The sequence below is a fragment of the Trichosurus vulpecula genome, chromosome 6, assembly GCF_011100635.1.
Source record: "Trichosurus vulpecula isolate mTriVul1 chromosome 6, mTriVul1.pri, whole genome shotgun sequence".
Taxonomy (NCBI): domain Eukaryota; kingdom Metazoa; phylum Chordata; class Mammalia; order Diprotodontia; family Phalangeridae; genus Trichosurus; species Trichosurus vulpecula.
The window spans coordinates 51,809,283-51,824,372 of NC_050578.1; the positions used below are offsets into that span (position 1 = coordinate 51,809,283).

General features: G+C 38.9%; 1 protein-coding gene across 1 annotated transcript in view; it reads right to left on the reverse strand.

Moving 5' to 3' along the window:
* Window positions 1-2,116: 2,116 nt before the first annotated feature.
* The window catches only part of ARHGEF38 (Rho guanine nucleotide exchange factor 38), a 136,260-nt gene continuing 123,286 nt past the window's right edge, over window positions 2,117-15,090 (reverse strand). The window contains exons 12-14 of the mRNA XM_036764914.1: window positions 14,714-14,912; window positions 14,162-14,421; window positions 2,117-3,971 (exon numbers count right to left, since the gene is read on the reverse strand). Coding sequence (XP_036620809.1) covers window positions 3,786-3,971; window positions 14,162-14,421; window positions 14,714-14,912 — 645 coding nt within the window. The 3' untranslated portion in view covers window positions 2,117-3,785. The remainder of the gene's footprint in view (window positions 3,972-14,161; window positions 14,422-14,713; window positions 14,913-15,090) is intronic.

Below are 15,090 nucleotides of genomic sequence, written 5' to 3' on the forward strand. Positions count from 1 at the left end.
TGTTATTTGTTATGAAAAATAATTGTGTAACACCGATTTTAGAGGATCCTTTCTCAAAAATTGAAGTCATTTAAAGGAGATGTTTATTACAAAGTTAAAAAAAAGAAACATAAATCTTCCTATTAGGATTATATAAATCTTTTCCTAAATGTTGTCAGTTACAGTTTTAAGCTTTGTGGAGCTGTATTTGGAAGTATCTATATACCTTAAAAAATAAAAGGATCTTCTTCCCTCATCAGTCAAGCAAACTAATGACTGGCGTAGATTAAAATCAAAAATAGAAGGACCCCCATCACTTCTGGTTACCTTGTATCTGTTTTATGTGCATTTTTTATATATCTATACAGGCGACTGTTGTCTCCACTATTTGAATGTGAGCTCTTTAATGGCAGGAACTGTTTCCATTTTATTTTTCTGTCTCCCTGAGACTGGGATTTATTATCATATAAGCTAACAGGTGAGCTACTGTGACAGACCCTCACAACAACCCTGGGAGGTAGGTGCCCATTTATCCCCATTTTACAGATAAGGAAACTGAGGCAAGCAGAGGTTAAGTGACTTACCCAGAATCGCACTGCTAGTAAGTGTCTGAGCTTGAATTTGAACTCAGGACTTCTGACTACAGGCCCAGTATTCTGTGCATTATGGTTTGATTGATTAGAAAATTGGAAAATTCTTTGAAATACAACTAAAACTAATTAGTCATTGAAATCTGAATTTTGTAAAGACTTGTCCTTTTTTTGCTTATATCGAGGATTCATGCTTCAAGTAAGGATTGAACCAGATGACCTCTAATCTTATATGCTAAGATTCTATTGATGCTTTAATAAATGTACATGCTGATGAGGCAGTGCAAAATGTGAAGTCCATGGCTTCATTCAAGTATCGGGTCAGCCACGCTCTGTCACTTAGATGCTGCGCCTGTGGGACCTCCAAGGGTCTGAAATAAGCTTCAATCCTCAGACCACGTAAATAGGCAAAGCTTTTTCCTCATTCTAGACAATACAGCAATTCATTCATTTGTAGGTCTAAATTCACAACTAATTTTTACAGGGATAGAATATAAAGAAACTCAAATCTTACACTTACACACACACACATGCGCACACACATGCACACACACATGCTATATACATTTACACATATATAATTGAATATCTTCAAGATTTTCTTGGGTAATAGGATCATAGCTCTGGAGCTTAGAGGGATCCCAGATACCACCTAGTCCAATTCCCTCCCTTTACAGATGAGGAAACTGAGGCCCAAAGAGGCTAAGTGATTTGCCCAAGGTCATGCAATTACTTAGTGTCAGAACTGGAATTTAGAACTCAAGTCATCCGATTCAAAGTTCAGCACTTTTCCCACAGCACCATGCTGCACCCCAAATTAGAATGAAGTGGCAGTTGCTGAAATGTTCACCATACCTTTTTTCTCAGGCATTCCTAAATTTATATGCCCTTGAAAGTCAAAATCATATTTGTTAAATCATGTGGTAGTACAAAAGGCTTACCTTCACTTCAAGATTATCTCTTTTTGGTACCTAATCTCAATTTTTAAAAAATAGATACTATTGTATAATATAGCAAAATATTCTAATAATATAACCCTCTAATATTTTATGAATATAAAGATTAGATTGAGGTGTTCAATACATACCAAGAAATTCCAAGATTTTCATGGTAATTGATTGTGATTGAAGCTAATCTTGGAATAAGAGCACTTTTTTTTTCATTTTCCTTTGTGGATCCTTACAATTGCACCTCCAGTAAAATTAGCCCCTGATGCCTTATTGTGTCACGAATGACCCAGACTTCTCAAAGGCCATGCTCATAGTGCACAAGTTCGAGCAAGTCATACCAAGCTTGAAAGATTCCAGATATATTTGTCATCTGAAGGCCAGTATAACTGAGTTCAAAAAGACTCAGGGCCAGGCTGGTTGCAGGAAGATGAATTTTACAATTACAGCTGCTCTCAGAGGTCTGTTTTGGGTCAATGGAACGAGGACCCATGTTGACAAAATTACAGCTCCTTGAGACATGTAAGTATATGTGTGATAAAGTAGATTTTGTAGTCCCATTGAACCTCACTAAAATTTTTTGAGCTAGCATCATCCTAATGTTGAAAATTAACATTCAGTTAGTAAATTTTTGGTGCCAATGAAACTTCTTATAATATGTCAAACAAAAGCATCAAATAAATGGCCAAATTTAAACTGATTTCGAAATCATGTATTTTCCAAAAGCCTACATTAGTACTTCTATGAAGTACCTTGATCAAATAGGGATGAAATCCCAAAGAACAGACCTATTTATTATATGATTATCATATTATCATATGTCATATGATCACATCATTATGATTTGTCATGTGATTTATCATTTGACCTAGAGCTAGAAGTGATTTAAACTAACTTCTTCATCTTATGCATGAGGAAACAGAGGCCTAGGGAAGTTAAGTGACTCCCCCACGTTCATACAGGAAGTAAGCTAGAGAGGTAATATTCGAACTCACATCCTCTGACTCCAGAGCCAAAGTTCTTTCCACTGTACTGGATAAGATCCAATGACTAAGGATGTTTGTTTACAGTAAAAACAACCCTCAAAGCCAACCACATACAAGAACAAATGGGCAAATAATGACATTTAAGGCTTCGTTCAGTTCAGGCAACATATCTTTCTTTCTCATTTAAATTTTTCCAAATTCTCTACTGTTTTTCACTGAGGTTTCATCAGTTTTTTAAGTTTAAAGTTTTAAAGCCATCATGTTTTCTAAATATTTATAGGAAAGAATATGATGAAAACACTTTTACAAAGTAATTAGAAAAAAATTGTTTAATTAAATTAGCTTAAGAACTACTACTTTTTCTGAGTTCATATTATGAAAGGTTGATCCCTAATAGCATTTTATTTTGAAAAAAAAAAGTATGTGTGTGTTTGCATGTGTACATATAACTGTACACATATATCCTGAAAAAAGGGATTTAGAGTAAATGTTGGTTCTTTCTCACTAGGTATGGTAATTCACAAGACATCAAGGATCCATTGACTACACTTGCTTTGTATGGGCAGCAGTGTTTTAATTTTTCATTTTTTCCCCCAAAGCTTTTCCACTGTTAATTTTGATTGACTGTTGACCGGTCTATTTTACCTTAATTTTTTTTAATGCCCTGACTATGACCAATAACCCTGAGGAGATGTTTTGGGTTTTGGGTGGAACAATGTGGTGCAGTAGACCCAGTCACAAATCTTGACTGGAATTTAGAACATCTATAATCTTGAACAAATTACTTCATTTCTCTGGGTCTCAGTTTCCTCATCTGTAAAATGAGGAAGATGGCACTATATGCTCTCTAGGCCCCTTTACAGCTAGAAATCTAGAAATAAATCAGTTTGGGGAAAAGCTAACCTCATGTAGATTCAGCCTTTAAAAATTACAACAGGACATAGTGCTCCTTTCTTAAGATTATTCCTATAAAGTCTGTTTGGTTAAAAAAAAAGTTCCTGAAGAAGTGGAATACAAAGAGTTGGTGGGTACATCAATTTTTTTACATTAAATTTTGACTTAGTATTTACTTCAACACAGATATGCCTCAAGATGCACTTCTGAGCTGATCTTGCCAGTATCTCCTTAGTCACTGGCAAGGCACCAGTCTTAGTAGCGGGATGATTATTTCTTTGGTGTTTGATATACCTTCTTGTCCTGGTAACTTCATGTCAGATATGTAAGAGGTAGTCGATCGCTTGATTGGACAGAAAACTAAAACAATTCTCCAAGAGCCTGCCTTTCTAAGCATATGTCATCTTTCCCAGGTAGTTGGCGGGCACGTATCCCTTCTCTCCTTGAGCTTCAGCTAGCCACCATTCCTTATTACCACTCAGATCACAAAATCGAAGAATGTGAACCCGCTGGTATTCCTGGAGGCTGAGCTCATGTTCGCTTCGGGCTTGAAATGCATGAACCGCATAGAATATCTAGACAGGAAAACAAAAGACATTTTGAAAAGCAGAATCTAAAAACCTCTCGTGTGAAACAGGCAAAATGGGAAAACTTCCTAAGCTTTAGCAATGCCGCTTGATGCTGCCTATTCTTTTCTGAAAAATAAATTTTACTGCTGCCATTTAAATAGCATCACTTATTTCAATATCCCCTTTTTCCAGATTGAACTTTCCTTTGTGACAAAGGAAAAAGAAATAAAACTTCAACTGACAATAATAATAACTGGTCTTTATATAGCACTTTAAAGTTTGTAAAGCACTATATATTACCTCATTTGATCTTCAAAACAAGTTTGTAAAGAAAGTGCTATCATGATCCCTTTTTTACCTTTGAGAAAATTGAGGCAAGATAAGGAGGTAACTTGCCCAGGGTTACGCCACTGGTAAATGTCTGATGTAGCATTTGAACTCAGGTCTTCCTGATTCCAAGCCCAATGCTTGGGCTCTTCCCCTCTGTACCACCTAGTTGCTAATGTGTACAAACTTTTATAACAGGAAGCCCCCTCCCGCCACCCCCACCTCCAACAATGATACCTTCTGTTCTGTAGTACTTGACTCATTTTTCCATTGCTCAGTTTGGCTTCCCTTTAGAGTGCTTTACATTTATACTCTTGTTGTCATGGTGTTTATGTTCTCTTTAATCTGCTTATTTTACTATATATCAGGTCATACAGAACCTTCCCAGATTTCTCTGCTTTTCTCATTTTTGTTACTTCTTACTGTATTTCATTACAGTTATATACCATTAGTTCTTCAGTTATGTCCCCATAGATGGGCACCTACTTTTGTTTCTAGCTCTTTACCACCACATGGTGCTGCCATTAATATTTTGGGTATGTTCTGGACCTTTGCTTCTGTCTTTGACTTTTCTTGGGGTACACGTTCAAGAATTGGACCTTAGCTTCTGTCTGACTTTTCTTGGAGTGCACACTCAAGAATTGGACCTTTGCTTTTGTCTTTGACTTTTCTTGGGGTACATGCTCAAGAATTGGACTTTTGATTCTAGCTTTGGGGAGAACAAATGTCAAAGGTGACAAAGAAAGCTTCAGTAAGATCCCATGAGCTAAAATCTATAGGGCAAGCTCTGAAGACACAAAGAGAAACAACTCCAATGGAAAAGAAAAGAGGAGTTGCTTACAGAGACAAAGGTAAATGCACAGGGAGTTCACAAACCAACTTAGATTTTCTTTTTAAAGAATAATTTTAAAATTATGGACTTAACAGAGGATGGACTCAAAAGCTTGCCATAGTTCAAAACAGAAGCAACTGAGTGAGGATTGAGGGGCTTTGCCTTTTCCCTGATGTCAGAAACAATATCCCATCCACTCTGAGCAAGGGTTTCATCCCTTCTTTTATCCTCCTCCTTTCCCCAATGAAACTTTTTAAAAAAATTAGTATTTTGTTTCCCCCCAGTTACATGTAAAAACAATTTTAACATTCATTTTTATAACTTTGAGTTCCAAATTTTCTCCCTTCCTCCTTCCGCACTCACCTCATTAAGAAGGCAAGCAGTTCAATACAGGTTATACATGTGTAGTTATGCAAAACATATCCATAATAGTCATGTTGTGAAAGAAAATGTAGACAAAAAACTCAAGAAAAAGTAAAAAAAGTATGCTTCAATCTGTATTTAGACACCATCACTTCTTTCTCTGGGGATGGATAGCGTTTTCCATCATAAGTCCTTCAGGGTTGTCTTGGATCACTGTACTGCTGAGAATAACTAAGTCATTCACAGCTGATCATCTTGCAATATTGCTGTTACTTTGTACACAATGCATTTCACTTTGCATCAGCCCATGAAAATCTTTCCAAGTTCTTCTGAGAGCATCCTCCTCATCATTTCTTATACTACAATAGTATTCCTTTATAATCATATACCACTACTTGTTCAGCCATTCCCCAATTGATGGGCATCCCCTCCATTTCTAATTCCTCGCCCTCAGAAAAGAGGGGCTATCAATATTTTTATATTTATAGGTCCTTTTCCTTTTTGTTTTTTATCTCTTCCCAATATAACTTTAAAAATTATTTGGGGTTGTCTTTATTTGCCAACCTTAGTTCATTCTGAGGTTTAACACTCCTGATATGAGACTTCCAGGACTTTATCAAGCTTTTGTATTTATCCCTGTTACATGACCTGACTTGCGTCTTCTCTACACATCTTTTAAACATCTAAGCTGATGGATTAGTTTGCTGTGCATTCCCATCAGCCTCCCCCTTTTTTGTCCTCAATAGAATTGTTTCTTTGGACTAGAAAAAATAAAATTTTTAAAAAGACTAATGGCAAGTTGATATCCAGGGTAAGTGAGGACATAGTAAGAGAATACTTAGATGCCTTTGGAGGAATTCAAGTTGCCAAGCTCAGATAAATCATATCCTTACATATTGAGAGAATTGACAATTGCATGTGCTGATCCTGGGTCAGTGATCTTTGAAAGATCATGAAAAATGAGAGAGATGCTGCAGGAGTGCAGAAGGGCAAATGTACTGATATTCAATAAGAGGAGGAGAATAGAGGAGACATGCCATAAGGCAGTGATCTGATTTTGATTCTTGACAAAATTCTAGAACATATTATTGAAAGGATGCTTAGTGACTATCTAGAAAGGAAAGCTGATCACAAAGAGCCAGCATGACTGCATAAAAGCCCATCATGCCATACTCACCTCATCTTTTTGACAGGGTTACCAGACTGGAAAATCAAGGATATCTACTATAATTTACCTAGGTTTTAACAAAATGCTTGATAAATCTCTCACACTATTCTTGCGGAAAATATAGAAGGAAACTAAGCAAACAAATCTGCAATTGGTTGCATACCCAGATCCAAAAAAATAGTCATTAATTATGCAGTGGAAGGATGTCACCGGTTTAGTATCACAGAATTCTGAACTTGCCCTGTGCTATATAACATATTTAAAAGTGAATAGATTAGAGAAATGGATGGAATCTATCTGATTGATAGATAAGAGAGATAGCTAATATGCAGAATGATGGTCAAGATTCAAATATACCTTGACAGGATGGAACACTGGACCAGTTTGAACACGATGGAACCTTACAGTGATAAGTATTTCTATTTTTTGTTAAAAATAAAAATCAAGTTCAGAAGTCTAAGATAGATGTATCTGAAAAGAATCATGAAGTTTCAATGGGCTTTAAGCTCAGTATATGTCAACAGTGACACGGTGACCACATGATACGGCAATACAATATTACACTGGATTTAGCGAGACTCAGGACTACAGAGTCAGTATTCCCTCTGTACTCTTTTCTGGTCAGATTATACTTGGAGTTTTGTGTTCAATTCTAGAGGCCACATTTATTAATAACATTGATAAGTAGGAAAGCAACCAGAAGAGGGCAGTAAGGATGGTGACAACCTTCAAACTTCTGCCAGATGAGAATCAATTGAAGGAAATGGGACTGGGAAAGAGAAGACTTAGGGAAAACATTATAACTGTCTTCAAGTTTTTGGAGAGCTGACACATGGTGGGACTTGTTCTACTCAGCCCAGCAGACAGAACTGGGAGGAATAAATGAAAGTTACAAAGAAGCAAATTTAGGCTTAGTGGAAATAAAATCTTCATTGTTGTTATTGTTGTTGGTGGTGGCGCCAAGTTTTACAGAACTAATTCTTTAATGAAGGGGATTTGTTCTTTGAAGTTTGGATTCAGTCAAAGGACTGCACTTGAAGACCTAGAGGGCCACATGTGGCCTCAAGATCGCAGGTTCCCTACCCCTGCTCTAGACTCTGAAAGGTTGGACTTGTTATAGATAAATCTCACAAGGTCTCTTCTGGCTCTAAATCTATGAGCCTATAAACCTATGATCCTTTATTGCTCAGTGTTCTCTCCGCTCAAAATGTATTTATCTGTTCAAATATTATATAACTCAATAAAATGTTGCTCTAGCAGCAACTGATTCATTTCCATCTTTGTATTCTCATCACTTAGGACATGATCCTTAATATATACTGTCTGTTACTACTGAGTTGAAGGATCTTGGAATAGAATGAAGCTCTGTGACTTCTTGAGAGGGACCTCCTTTTCTCAACTATCTCGCATTCTGTCCTTCTATCTCCCTGGTGGGTGTGTGTATGCCTCCCCCGGTCTGGGAATGGTGGAAACTGTCCACAGGTGTGGTCATTTGTCTCAGTTCTGCTCCTGAGACAGGGATACCTCAATATGAAAGCTTGTTTGTCTGTGTCATGGGTAATGGGGGAGGTAGAGGGCTAGGTGGGAATGACTTTAAAAGAACAGCATCTTTCATTATCTCATTAGTGGAGCCAGTGAGCCAAGGAGACATTGTGGAAGGAGCATTAGACTTTCAATTCTGACACATCAGCTGCGTTGTGACAATGGCTAAGTTACTCAAGCTTCCCATGGGAGAATCATATTTGTATTCCCTATTTCCTAGGGAATACCCTTTGGAAATTGCAAAGGTCTATACAAATTAGCCTTTGCACTTTCCACCCATTTCTGGTAGCTCTGTCCTCTGAAGCCAAAAAGAACAAGCCTAGTCCCTTCTTCACATGATAGTCCTTCAGATACTCCAAGACAACCATCTTGTATGCTCTGTGGGTACAAGTCCCCTTCTCTAGGCTAAGCATCCCAAGTTTCTTCAACCAGTTTTCATGTACCATAGACTCTTTGAGTTTGGCCATTCAGCTACTTGCTAATTTATATAACTAGAATATCCACAAGAACAATATGAAATACCTCATCGAAAGCATTACAAAAATCAAAGTAAACTATATTGACAACATTTCCTTAACCTACTAATTTATTAACTCTATGGGCACCTAGGTGACTCAATGGATAAAGTGCTGGGCCTACAGTCAGAAAGACCTGAGTTCAAATCTGGCCTGAGACACTTAATACCTACGTGACCAATGGTCCTATGGTCAAGTCAAGACCAATGTGACCTATGGTCAAGTCACTTGACTCTGTTTGCCTCAGTTTCTTCATCTGTAAAATGAGAAGGAGAAGGAATGGCAACCCACTCCAGTATCTTTGCCAAGAAAGCTCCAAATGGGGTCATGAAGAGTTGGACATGACTGAAACAACTGAACAACCACAACTATAACAAACACGATCTGTGGGGGTAGAGCCAAGATGGCGGCATGAAAACAAACATGATCTGACATTCCAGCTCTTTCTAATTGCTGCTTCCTTTTACATATGTCCATTATCCATATATTTTATGATCCATTCTAGAAAGTCCAGCCCATTGGCCTGTGGTTCTTAGACTCTATTCTTTTCCGTTTTTAGTCTACCAGGAAAACATTTATCTTTCTTATGTCTTGAGGAAACTTTTCTATTTTACACAATCTTAAAATACCACTTCCAGTGAGTGATTCAGCAATCACATCTACTGAACCCTGTTTCCTCAGCATGTAGTGAATCTGGGTCAGATATCTCAAATTTATCAGTGGCAGCAAGGTGATCTCCTAGTGTCTGAGAATGACTCTGTCATTAATAATGAGTTAACATGTCAAGTCATTAAGCATTTATTAAGCATTATTATACTATGTGCCAGGCACAGTTCTAAGCACTAGTAATAGAAAGACAGGCAAAAACAGTCCTTGTTCTTAAGGAGCTCATGGTCTAGTGGAATCAGTTCCTGTCAATTAGAATATAATTACTTTGATTTTTTGTTTTGTTATCTGTGCTCCCCAACTCTAGAATCTCTCAAATCTTTTAACGGATAATGATACATTTTGCGGTAGTTCAGTCGTTCTGGTTATCTCTGACTCTCCATGACCCCATTTAGGATTTTCTTGGCAAAGATACTGGAGTGATTTGCCATTTCCTTCTCCAGCTCATTTTACAGACGAGGAAAGCGAAGCAAACAGGGTGAAGTGACTTGCCCAGGGTCACACAGCTAATAAGTATCTGATACCAAATTTGAACTCAGGTTTTTCTGGCTCTAGGCCCTGTACTCTCTATCCACTGTACCACCTAGCTGCCCATTCATGAAACATAGATTGAGGCTTTTCTAGACTTTGAACTCTCATTTTTTATTCTTGAAGTATGTCTTCCAGTGCGTTCCCCACCCTACCCCCCGATCTTCCTCTATAGCTGCCGTTGCATTAAAGTCATCGAATGGATTTAATTTGAAGAGTTTTTTCAAGTTTCTCCATGGAATTTTCCAACCTCCTCATCCTCTCAATAAATGTGGATGCATACATAGGCTATGATCATTTTCATGGTGATAGTTTTGCAAATAGTTATCATGAGCACTGAAATATAAGGTGAACAAATGTCCCATGAAATTATGTTTCTTTATTTCTTGGAATGCATGACCAAACCAATTCTACCATCTCCTTTTTTTTTACTCTCCACAGAGAAACTGTGAGCTATACTTCCATTTAACTGTGACTTTCTTTGGTATTATAGTTTCCTTTATAAAAAGAGTGTCATGACTGATACAATTCAGTTACTCCAGTGGTATATTTGTTTCTTGGCCACTGAACAATTTGATCCCTTCCCTCTGAGGTTTCCTTTCATTTACACACTCTCTCTTTCTCTGACTGTCTGTCTCTCTCTGTCTCTGTCCTCTCTGTCTGTCTCTCCTCTCCCTCCTCCCTCTGTTTCTCTTTCTCTGTCTCTCTCCCCCATATACATATACATATACATATATGTATGTGTATGTATATGTGTGTCTATATATATTTGTGTATGTGTGTATATATGTGTATGTGTGTATATATATGTGTGTATGTATGTATGTGTGTGTATATATATATATATATATACATATACATATATGTAAAATACTAAGATGAGAGAACTCCTACCAAAGCAAGTCAACTCCTTCTCTGTAGTCTTAGGGAGTTTCCTAGAATATTGAAAGGTTATAACTCCTGCCCTTGGGTCATGTAGGCAGTATTTACAAGGAATAGGACTTAGACCCAGGCCTTCCTGACTCAAGGCTAGCTTCTCTCCACTATACCACAGTACCTCCAAAGTACCAATAGCTAAGTTAATATTAACAGACAGTAAAAAATTGTGTGATTCTTTGCAGATTCTGCTCTCTTTTTCACTAGGATGACATGCTGCCCCTTCAGAAGTGGAAAAGGGCCACACAGGATTGAGGCTCATCTTATATTTTTCTTCATTTCATTGGTCACATAGAAAAAGAATTCATCCTCATTGAGTGGTCAGCCTATAGTTTAATGAGCTTCTCCATACTTAGCTAGGCTAAGCAAATGTAGTCTGTTGCCAGAACCTTGGAGCTTACCAGAGGTTGCCCAAATGGTATGACCTTCAAGAGCCTAGTTTCACATCTGTACTACAACTAGTATTTTGTGAAGATGATGCTCAGTAAGTACTTTTTAATGTTACAGTTAGGGGCAGCTAGGAAGACTCATCCTCCTGAGTTCCTATCTGGCCTCAGACCCTTACTAGCTGTGTGATCCTGGGCAAGTCACTTAACCCTATTTGCCTCAGTTTCCTCATCTGTAAAATGAGCTGGAGAAGGAAATGGCAAACCAATCCAGTATTTTTGCCAAGAAAACCCCAAATGGGGTCACAAAGAGTCAGACACTACTGAAACAACTGAACAATAACAACAATGAAATGTTACAGTTAGTCCAGCTAAGCGGTGTACTGGACAGAATGCTGAACTTGGAGTCAGGAAGACCCAAGTTCAAATCTTGCCTAAGGATACTTACTAACTACATGTTCCCGGACAACTTAGCCTCTATCAGCTTCTGTTTTCCCAACTGCCAAATAAGGATAATACTAGCATCTACCACACAGGGTTGTTATGGGGATCAAATGAGACCACACATGTAATGCATGCTATCAACCTAATCTAGCTAGGTGGTACAGAGGCAGAAGTTCTAGACTTGGACCTGAGTTCAAATCCTTTCTCGAACATTTACTAGCTATCTGAGTCTCAGAAAAATCTCTTAAGCTCTCTTTGTCTTACTTTCCTCACCTGTAAGATGGGGTGAATAATAGTACCTACTTACTTTAAAGAGCTATTGTTGGGATTAGATGAAAAAGTGTATGGAAAGTGCTCTACAAACTGTAAAGGGCTATATAATGCTAGTTGTTGTGGTTGTGGTTGTTGTTGTTGTCTTATCCACCTTCAAAATCTGAAATCTCCTAGGATAGCTATTTGTTGATAAAGGTAAACCATGCGTTTCATATTGTGACCAAAGGAGAAAAACTTTGTGATACTGGCAAGCCTACTCAGTAGGGAGCTATTTTCATTGCCCCAAAGATCTCAACATGAAAGAGTTTGGACATGCTCTTTGACCGGGGGTTGCCATCCAGAACCAGATCTCTGTCTCGCTTTAACAGATGTCCCATAGAATGAACCCTGACCTCCTCATGGTCCCTCCTGGAATTGCACCATGGGCTCAAGGGAATGTATATTTTCATATTGTCTCAGGAATACGTGCTTCACCTTTTAATAGCTGTAAAGTAAGCTTACTCCAAAATTCAACACTGCCTTCCGGTATCTCTGACCAAAACTAAGAAAACAAAAGAAGGTGTAAAAGAGACAGTCAACCGAAGACCATGCATTTTAATCAGCCAGGCTAATTAAGAAGCAGGCTTGATCAAACTTGTAAAGACTTAAGAACTCTGATTAATGCAATGACCAACCAGTGGTTCCAGAGGACTCGTGCCAAAGCATGTCGATAGAAAGCTGATGGACTCAGGGTGCAGAATGAGACACACTTGGGGGGGGGGGGTCTGGTCAATGAGGGAATTTGTTTTGCCTCGCTATGCATAGTTATGTCTTCCCTCTGAAGTTAACATCCATTTATCATATATATGCAACATATATGTAATATATATGTTATATATGTACGTATATAATATGTGTTTATATATCATATATAAAAAAAGGATTTTGTTTTTTCCTTTTCTTTTTCGATGGGGAAAGGTGGGAATAAAAGAAAATTGGTTTTTCTTGATTGAAAAAATATCATCCTTGGTTGGTCAATAATCAGACATTGTGGTGCGTGCGGTCTCCAGACAGAGAAGAGAGACAGATCAGCCACTTGCTAGCTGTGTGACCTTAACCTCTCTGTACTTCAAAGTTCGTCTGATTATTGACCAATCAACAATGATTTCTGTGATGGAGAAGGAAAGTGCTATACAGGATGATGTCTCCAGTCTCTTCCAGATCTAAAATCTAAGTCTAAGTTTATAGTTCATAATCTGGATATCTGTCTTGCATTCAATTTTTTGTCAAGAGGTAAGAGAAGGTCACCACCTGGAGTCTGACTTGTTCTTTTGCACCGGGGCTTAGACCACAGTCTCTTGGCTCTTATGTCAGGGAGTTTCATTTTTACAGTAGGCAGAATACTAGAAGAGATTCAAGGCTGCTTTAACAAGGCTCTTATTAACAAAGATGTTGTTCTTATGGGAATTAAGTTGTATTCCTAGCTTCTGGTGGCAGTCTGTTCAGAACCAGACTGCTTGTGTTGGGGGGAAAGGATAGGATAAGTGGTACCTTAAAAACTCAAAGTATAGAAGATCAAGAGAACCGGAAGATGACAAAACCCTAGAAAATTTCTTGACTGTGGCTGGGTGGTACAACAGGTAGAGCTCTGGGTCAGGAAGACCTAAGTTCAAATCCAGCCTGAGACATTGATTAGCTATGTGACCCTGCACAAGGCACTTAACCTCTGTTTGCCTGTTTCCTCAAGTGCAGAATGAAGATAATAATAGCATGACAATACAATACAATGACACTTGTAAAGTATGTAGCACTTCCTCCCTTCCTTGTGGAAGGCCATATCATCCATTGACTCACTTCTTTAAGAGGCCTGTTCACTGAATGGGTGTTAACCTCACTCAGAGTGAGAACCTGAAAAGGACCTAAAGCCTAAAAGGCCCAGGGTCTCCCATTGCATCCTGGGTCATCTCCAGTCTTCCTGATGAGTATCTGGTCACTGAATCCAGATGGCTCTGGAGGAGAAGGTGAGGCTGGTGACCTTGCACAGCCCTCCCTCACTCAAATCAAAGTCAACCGCAAGTCACGTCATCGTCTCCCTGATGTTATGGTCCTCTTCGAAAATGAAAGACAAACACAACAACAATAATCACCCTGGATGGATTGTAGCAGAAGGTCAGTGAGAGGCAACAGCTTTCACATTCCAAATAGCCTGTTGGCAGTTTAAAGGGACAAATTCTCACCTGCTCGTCCCCATCCTGGAGAGAGTCAGTGTCAGCCCCATCAGCTTCATGTTTTCCACATATGCCGTTGAGAGAGGAGCTGCTGTCGCTTGTGCTCTCTTCCCGAGTTTGTGTGACGCTGTGGCTGGCAGGCCATGAAGACACAAAAAGGCTGATGTTATCAAAGTCCTCCTCACAGAACCTGTGCTCCCCATCTGCCTGCTGCACCTTGGCTGGATTGTAGGGCTTCAGGAACGAAGAGTAGACATAGCCTTTTGCAACTGGACAGAAAGGAAAGAGAAGAAAGACGGACATTTTGAAAGGGCTTCTCCTTCCCCAAATATGTGCCCTGAGAGAGGGACATCTCAGCTTTAAAGAATCATAGATGAAGAACTGGAACAGGACCTCAGAAGCCATCTAATTCAATCCCCTCATTTCACAAATGAAGAAACTGAGGCCCACACAGTTTAAGTGACTTACTCAAGGTCACAGAGAGTAAGCACCAGAGGTAGGATTTGCAACTTAGTTCTTTTTCCACTGTCCTTTTTGGGGGCTCTTCTGCATGATACTCACTCCCAGTGTCAACCAGCCACCTGCTTGTGCTGCCCAAGGGATCCTTCTGCTCCATGGCAGCCACCAGGTCCCCTTCCAGAAGGTCGATGTCATGTTCCTGTGTAGCATTACACCTGCGCTTTGCTTGGTAGAGAGCCTCCAGATTGTAGGATGCTAGAAGCTGGGAGCGGTGGTTTTCGGTCTGACGGGGTATCTCCGACTGGGGAAAAGGGAGTAAAGAATTGGATTTTTGTGAGAAAGCAAGGAGATGGATAGTGGGTGGATGCTTTCCACCTCTCATCCAAGAAGTGCTGGACTTTAGGTCTATTGTAGATCTATAGATTATAGGTCTAAGATTGTCAGGCATGGCCATTATTTTGCTACTCCACACTTTGCTG